This window comes from Chrysochloris asiatica, unplaced genomic scaffold (genome assembly GCF_000296735.1).
Source record: "Chrysochloris asiatica unplaced genomic scaffold, ChrAsi1.0 scaffold00036, whole genome shotgun sequence".
NCBI classification, from domain to species: Eukaryota; Metazoa; Chordata; class Mammalia; order Afrosoricida; family Chrysochloridae; genus Chrysochloris; species Chrysochloris asiatica.
Window position 1 is genome coordinate 24,192,176 of NW_006408554.1, and position 8,858 is coordinate 24,201,033.

The following is an 8,858-nucleotide window of genomic DNA, read 5'->3' on the forward strand; positions in this document are numbered from 1 at the left end:
GATGTAACATGGTATATGCCAGAATGTTTGCTTATAATAGGTTTGTCAACATGTTAAATGTATCTAGTACATTAGCTAATATTTTTCTTTTCTGACACGAAACCTCTCTGGTCCCCATGTGAAGGTGCATGAGTATCATATGAAAGTCAGGGAAGGAGGGCACAAGGAGACTTAAATGTCAACTGCTTCATTTCTCAACTGGGCTTTTCTATTAGCTCTGACCTACCTTTGTATGTCTAGACATGTTCAAATGGCTGAGAAACATAATTTCAATATTTTAGCTATATAAACATCTGAATTCAGTAAAATTGATATTGTATTATCAAAAGTGGAAAGATGGAAACACTAAATATTATTTTATTCTAAATGTTAACATCTAAAATCAGTTTAGCACATTAATTTAATTGAATGAAAGTTCAGTTTTTGTTATTTATATTATTATGTGTATACATTTGGTGGTGGTGATAGTGGTGTGCCTTCATATCAACCCTGTATAGAGTTTCCAAAGCTGTAAATCTTTATTGGAGCAGAAAGCCTTATCTTTCTCCCATGGAGCACCTGATGGACTCGAACTGCTGACCTTGTGGTTAGCAGCCCAATATGTAATCTACTACACAACCAGGGCGCTCTCTCTCTCTCTCTCTCTCTCTCTCTCTCTCTCTCTCTCTCTCTATATATATATATATATATATATATATATATATATATATATATATATATATATAATTTTCATTAGAATAGTTCACTTTAATTTGAATCAGCTGCATGGCAATTTTTAAATTTTGGTCCCAATTAAAAATTTAATCAATTCCCTAATATTTTGCAAAGAGTTAAAAATGAGATAATATTATTTCTCTGTATTTTAATATGTTCTTAGAATCTGAATTTCATATTATCTAACTGTTTTGGAGTCTATATTTATCTGTGAATCTGTGATGATAGCGTATCAAATCATATAATGCCTTTTTAGCTATTGATCGATTCTTAGTTTTTAAATATACCTTTATTTACTGCATAAGTAATTAGTAATCAGTGACTAAACACTTTTGTAGTTTTATTTCCAAACTTGAAATGTGAATACATGAAAAACTTTATGTATTTTTCTTTTATCTTGATATTTTCATTATCATGGAAGTTGGTAAGAAAACAGAATAAAAAGAAGAATATATGTCCAATAGTTAGAAAAAAGAGAATTAATGTTTTAACTAATATAACTAATAAATTAATTAATAAAGTTACTTTAACTGATTTTCATTGCTGCTGCATAATGTAATTTTCTAATTCCTAGTCTATTCCTTTAACTCCTTTTATATTGTTTTCTGATCTATAATGCATTTGAAAATAAACAATTCAGTCTATAGTAGATGGACATGATATTATTTGAACATTCATTACTATAATTTTCATAAAGTAATGTATGAATGTAAACATATAAGATGTCTATTTATTAAATGAATGCAATTATGTCTAAAATAAACTTTGGAGAACATGAAATATGTTATCTTAACTTCTTTTTTTATAAAATTTAACTGCAAAATGATGATTTTGTAGGGCAATTTTCCTTTTCTTTTTCAAATTAACTTGAATACATGTATAAAGCTTTTGGTGAAAGTCACTTTAATATATTTAGCATTGATTTTAGGCAGTATGAGATCAATTTACTTTTGTATACTGTATTATAATCATAAATACTATGCAAGAATTGGTATTGAAATCTGATTGTGATAGAGACTCTTTCTCATGCATACACAAATTTCATATGACTCAATGACACATAACAGCAAGAGCAATATAATAGCCAGTTATTTTTTAATTAAGTATTTACACTTATTATTCTCCTAAATATATTTGTAAAAGTAAAACTATATATAAACTGGTCTCATTTTGAAAAAACATCAAGCAATAATCTGGTCTCAGTTTTTAAAGAAAAATATTTCATTATCAATTTTTAAAGATCTCCATTTGTTGTTATTACGTGCTATCGATCAAGCCAATTCTGACTCATAGCAATTTTGTATAGGGTTTTCAAGGAACAGCTGATAGGTTTCAACCACCAACCTTGTAGTTAGCAGTCTAAAAGTTTGGTGGTTCAAACCTACCAGCTTATCTTACAGTACCTCACCAGGACTTCAAAGATCCCACGTTGTTGTTTAGTGCCGTTGAATCAGTTCCCACTCAGAGTGACCCTATACAGGGTTTCTGAGGAGTAGCTGTTGGCTTTGAAATGGTGACTTTGTGGTTTGAAGTCTAGTGCTAATCCTACAGCACACCAGTAGGTTTACACGAATAAAGAAGCAAATGGTAAATGTCTTTGGGAAGTAGCTTGTACTGCATGGAATAACATATGGAAACTCTTCTTTTTCTTGATTACTAATTCTTTGTTTATGTGCCTAATAGTTTTTCTTTTAATAAAATGCATGAAATGACTAGGTAACAAAATATGTCTTAACATCATATGCTAGGAATTTGAGTATGACCTTTATCTTTAATAATCCTCGTCTTATTTAGTGTGGTGATATTTATCTACAGGATATAACAACTTAGCATGCTTTTGTCTATATTTAATAATCATTTCTTATATAATCCACAGTGATTTGATGCAAACATAGGAAAGGAAAATATTAGTACAATGGAAAGACATGATCCAGATATAATAGGGTGGAAACTGGGTCCTATGTATTAGTAACCAAAATTAAAAATCCTGTAATTACTGTATTTTCCTTATATAATAAAATATAAACTTTAGAATTAAATTATGTATTACATACAGTACATTTTGCAGAAACTGTCCTGCAGTTCTTGAGAAATGTTGGCTATTGTTATTTATTGTGGATCGGTCACACTTAAAGTAACAGTATTTTCTGTTCTGTCCAGTGCAAGACATATGCGTGTGTGTTAGAAAGTCATCTAATGGGACTCACTATTGACTTCAGCACAGGATTTATCTGCTTTGATGCTGCAACAAAGGTAAAGGCTCTATGAAAATGCTGTAGACATTCAACTTAAGGCTGGTTAAACTTTCTTCTAATAACTCCTTGTAGCATCTTAATTGGTTTTCAAGTGTCAATTTTAAATGCCTTATATTCATTGTTGTTGTTAAGTGCTATAGAGTCAATTCCAACTCATAGTGACTCTGATAGGGTTTCTAAGATTGGCTGGTAGGTGTGAACCACCAACCTTGAGGGTAGCATTGAAGCCTAGTGCTTATTCAACAATGCCACACCAAGAGTCATTAATAGAATGTGAATTCTTTAATTGATTTATAGAATGTAAATACTTTGACTTTACAGAAAACAAAAGGTTAAATTGCTATAAAAATACATTATAATAAAGTATTATCACAAAATTAAACTAAGTATACATACTGGTTTTCCTAATGGTTATGGAAAACTTTAATGAGGAAAAAATTTCTTCTGACAAAACAAATTTCCTTTATGATTTTACTGCATCTACAAGATCAAAGCAGGAAAATTGTGCATTCTAATTTTTATAGATAATGTTAGAATTACATGTTGGAGGAATTCAGAGTATTAAATCTGAAACAAAGTTTCTATCAAATAAAACAAGACTTTTATTCAGATTCCAAGATTTACAAATTGAGAAGCGACAAAATGAAAGTTTAAAATGGTGTTGTAGACTTGGAGCATAAACATATGTCGTTTATATTCAATTTTTGCAAGATTTTGCAAATAATTAGGAGGAGTATAGTGGTAAATTTGCTTGATTGACATTCAACATGGTCTCTTACCACTCACTTATCAAGAATTTCTATTTACCACAGTCCTCAAATTTAGTCCCAGTTTCCTGCATTCTTCAGCTGGTTCCTTCTGTTTCTGATAGTGTTCTCAATGGACCACCTCAGAATGCTATAGAACAAGTCACCTTAGTCAAGAGTGTGGTCATGGGACACGTCCAAAAAGTAGAAAAAGGACGTAGGACAAAATGGAGTCTAATTCAAATCTGTTTCAGTCATTTCATTTATGCATACGCCTCAGTTTTAGAGTGCTCTTTCACATTCTACCTTTTGGATCATGAATCTGTCGGGACTTCTTGAAACCATAGTAAAACTGTTTTGTTATACATGGAATTCTCATTGAATTTCTCTTATCATAAATGGAATCTTTCATCAGTCTTTTCACCATGCTCAAGCACTTTGCTTCTGTGATCTTCCAGTTGGGGTATGTATAGAGTAAGGCCACAGATGGAGGAACATCTTAACACTCAAAAGGCTAATGCGAGATGTGAGGTCATTTTTCTTTAGGAACTCATTTCTTACATAAATGACAGGCAGTCATTTCATACAGCTATTAGTAAAAAAAAACAACTACTACAAAAATTATAATAACATTCAAAGTAAGACACTACTAGACCCATGGGAAAACTGGTGCCAAGACACATGGAGATCTCCAAGGAATGCAGGGCCTTCAGATACTGAATGGAGACAAGGAACTTTCTCCTAAATTAACAAAGGTATAAAGCCATATCCTAGAGCTAACACATTGAACTTGGACTCTGGCCTCCTGAATTATGAGAGAGTAAACTTCTTTATGTTAAAGGCACCCACCTGTGGTATTTCTGCTAATAGCAGCACTAGATTTTGAAGACAACCAACTCGTAGGGTAGAATGCAACCAGAAACTAATATCATTGGGCAGCTAACTAATAAAAAAGGTTAGAGGCAGACATAGAAGTCATTGAATGCAATCAAGTAGCTAGCTGGTGAATTTTTTTCTAATGTCTTATTGTATTTTTCCTGAATTTGTCCAGGTGCTGCATGAGGTATTAACAATGGCGTACATCTTTTTTGTTGGGCTAGAAGGAAATAAGAACCCTCCTATTATCAAGTGCAACTTTAGCAAGAGATTTTAAAGACTTCTATTGGGCTAACATTTCATCTGCAATATCATTAGCGATTTAAGTCATTGTAGCAAATAAATCACAAATTGATTTTTCTAAGGTGCGGCATACCATATTGTCTTCTGTTGTTAGGTATCATTGAGTTATATCTGACATATCTGACATACAATATCTTATATAAATGGAATGAAACACTGCCCCGTCCTGCACTCCTCAAAATTGTTGCTAGGTTTAGATCCATTGTTATAGCCACTGTGTCAATTCACCTCCTTGAGGAACGTCCTGATTTTTACTGACCCTCTATTTTACCAAGCAAAACGTCCTTCTACAGGAACTGTTCCCTCCTGATGACATGTGCAACGTACGTGAGACAAAGTCGCATCATCTTCAGTTCTAACGATAATGAGAAATAGCACAGTTGGGTAGATATACTCACAGGAATATTCATTGTATTCCAGGGTTTTGGGTATTGGATTATGCTGTGGCATAAAGTCTCTCTTTTTTTATGGATCAAGATCGTTAAATTACTAGTACAGTGTGGTTGTGTGTCATGGAGTCGGTTTCTCCCATGGAACAGCTGGTAATTTCTACCTGCTTTCCTGAGGTTAGCAGCCTGACTCATAACCACTGTGCTACCAGAGCTCCTTAAAAGATTACGGTTGTTGTTATGTGCTATCAAGTTTTTTCTGACACAGAGTGACCGTGTATAAGGTTTCTGAGAACAGCTGCTAGGTTTGAACTGCCAAATACTTAGCAGTTCAATGCTTATCCTACAGTGTCACACCAGGGGAGTATAGACTTTCAGTATTGTTGTTGTTGTTATTAAGTGCCTTTGAGATAGTTTTGACTCATAGCAACCCTGTATAGGGTATCTGAGGAGCAGCTGGTGAGCTTGAAGCACCAACCTTGCAGTTCAAATCGACCTTGCAGTACAGCACATTAACGTGCAGTGCTACACCAAGACTTTAATGATAAGAGTGGACATTTATAGGGATTCCTATATCTTAAGCATGGTAATAACGAGGCATAAAGTTCATCACGTACATACCCATAATTAGCACAGATCAAGTTATTTCTGTTTATAATTATGTGAGAAGGGAATGGCTTGAATGACTTACTCAAACCAATTTTCTGTTAAATAATTATTACAAATGGACAACTGTTTCATCCTTAGTATTAGAATCTAGTAATGGAAAGTTGCTTATATCTGTTATTTTCCTTTAGGCAAGCTAGTAATTTCATAGCTTATACTGGGGAATTTATTAAATATCTGGTAGTTAGTGGTTATGTACTCTGGAATTGGTTCTGATTCATAGTGACCTGTATAAGATTTCCTGTACATCTTTACGGGAGCAGAAAGCCCCATCTTTCTCCCGCAGAACAGATGGTAGTTTTGAACTGCTGACCTTGGGTTAGCAGCCTAACTTGTAACCACTATGCTACCAAAGCTCCTTATTAAGTACCTAAAGGGCTCTATATGTTGGACTGGAAGGCATTTTGGCAAATATGCTAAAGAAAGATTTATTTCATCCTAGAAAAATACCTTTATGATTTAGGTTAAAGTATGGTACCTGAGGTTGGTCTAGCAATGCAGGGAGAAGTCACAATCTGATATTTATGATTCATTTTGAACAATTCCATTAGTACCTTCTACTAATCCAGAGGCCTGTACAGTATACAAAACTTAGAAAGATTTTTTAATTTCTTTAATAACCTACCCAGTAAAATGAATCCTTATTTTACTGTGGAGTGAAGTAGGGGTACTGAATATATTATTCTCTAGTACCCTCTTTGAAACAAAGGTAACAGTTGCTTTTTTGAGAGAGCTAAGCTTCAAACCAAGAGACTACAAATAAGTAATTACTTAATCACATGTATATTCCATAGAAGGAGGAAGCTTAAAGAATGAAATGTATGTGGCATAGTTGCCTTTAAACTCACATATAGAATAGGTTTCTTATTTGACCCTATCAGTAACCTCTACCACTAGTCTGTCAGTTTGCTACACTGTATTGCTATTATTGCTGTAGCTATTTCACCAGTATTTTAAATACTAGCAGGGTCACCTTCAGCAGACCTTCCAGATTAAGACAGAGTAGGAAAAAGAAGAGGCAGATAACTTCTCAATGCTTAGACACAGAAAACTTTATGAAAAGCAGCATGGCATTGTATGATAAAATGCTGGAAAACGATAACATTATGAAGAGCAGCAGAACATTGTCAGATATAGTGCCAGAAGATGAGTACCTCAGGTTGTAAGACACTCAAACTATGACTGGGGAAGGTTTGCCTCTTCAAAGTAGAGCTAATGATAATAAGAGGACAGAGTAAAGATTTCAGTAACTTCATTTGCTGATGGGGGACGAGTCAAAATGAGAGAACAGCTGCAAACATACATTAATAATTAGAACATGGAATACATATGAACATATGAAAATCTTTAGTCAAAAATGAAATGGAAGTCATAAACATCGATACCCTAGGCATTAGTGAGCTGAGCTGAAATTGACCAATTTGAATCTAACAATCATGTGGTTTACTGTGCCAAAACGACAAATTTAAGAGGGATGGCACAGTGTTCATCATCAAAAAGAACATTTCAAGGTCGATCTTGAAATACAGTGCTGTCCACGATTGGATAATATCTGGACACCTGAAAGGAACAGGAGTAATCTCCAATGTTATTAAATTTACACACCAACCACTAAAGCCATGATAATGAAATTGAAGAAGAGTATTAAATATGCCATGATTTGCCAGAACAAGTGCAGACAGAATGTTCCTTAGAAGTCAGAGTGGCGATATGAATTTTATTAAGTAATGATTTATGTGTACTCTCATTTTCCAGCACCATATCAGACAATGTTATTTCATCTCCATATTTCAGACATAGTATCAGGAGGACCAGTCCCTGAAAAGGGACAACATGCTTGGTAAAATGGATGGTAAAAGAAAAAGAGGGAGACCCAAAACAAGATGGATTAGCACAGTGGCAGCATCAATGGCCTCAAATGTAAAATCTGTGAGAAACACAGAGCACTGTTTCATTCTGTTAGGAATAGGGTCACCATTAGTTGGAGCTGAATGGATGAAACCTAACAACAACAAAATTGTTCATTCTAAAATTGATCAAACATGAAGTCAATATGTATTGATAATTATTGATATTTGAAATACAGAGGTTGGGTCAGTAGTTAGGAAATACAGCCTAGGTAATAGAAATAATACTAGAGATCACGTGATAGAATTTTGCTAGACCAGTGACTTATTCATTGTAAATATCACTTTTAAACAATTTAAAAGGTGATGACACACATGGGTCTCACCAGATGGAATACATAGGAATCAAATTGACATCTCTTGTAAGAGATCATGGAAAAACTCAATATCATCACCCAAAGCTAGATCAGGGGCTGGCTGTGAAACTGACCCATCAGCTGCTCATATGTAAGTTCAGGATACAGCTAAAGAAAATTAAAACAAGGCAGGATTGCCAAAATATGACCTTGAACATATCACACCTGAATTTAGAGATTATCTCAAGAACAGATTTGATGCATTAGACACTAATAACCCAAGACCAGACGAGTTATGGGATGACATCAAGAGCATCATGCAGGAAGAAAGCAAAAATTATTTAAAAGACAGGAATGGAACAAGAAAAACATATATGTCAAAAGTGATTCTGATTGTGAATGTTGCAAATGTAAAGGTAGATTTTGCAACAGAAGGAGGGGAGTGGTTGATCTTTCAGTCCAGGAGCAGAGGACCCTGGGACCATCAAAGGAGAACAGTGGAGTGCAGGACCCTATCCAGAGAAGCGGAGCCACCAGAGATGGAGGCAGAGATGATGATGTGGAGAGATGGAGTGGCTGGGGACTCTAGACTCAAGGAGGGACAGGAGCTGTGTGCCCCTGCCCGGGGGTGGGGATGGGGGAACAGCCTTGCAGGATATACCCTTTAGTTGTTTGAATGGTTATATATTCCTGAGTGCTTCAGTGT

At 34.5% G+C, this 8,858-nt stretch overlaps 1 protein-coding gene across 1 annotated transcript in view; it reads left to right on the forward strand.

The window, feature by feature from the left end:
- The window catches only part of SNTG1 (syntrophin, gamma 1), a 461,475-nt gene that overhangs the window by 369,000 nt on the left and 83,617 nt on the right, over window positions 1–8,858 (forward strand). Inside the window, exon 14 of the mRNA XM_006860086.1 lies at window positions 2,875–2,967. Within this exon, the coding sequence (XP_006860148.1) occupies window positions 2,875–2,967 (93 nt within the window). The remainder of the gene's footprint in view (window positions 1–2,874; window positions 2,968–8,858) is intronic.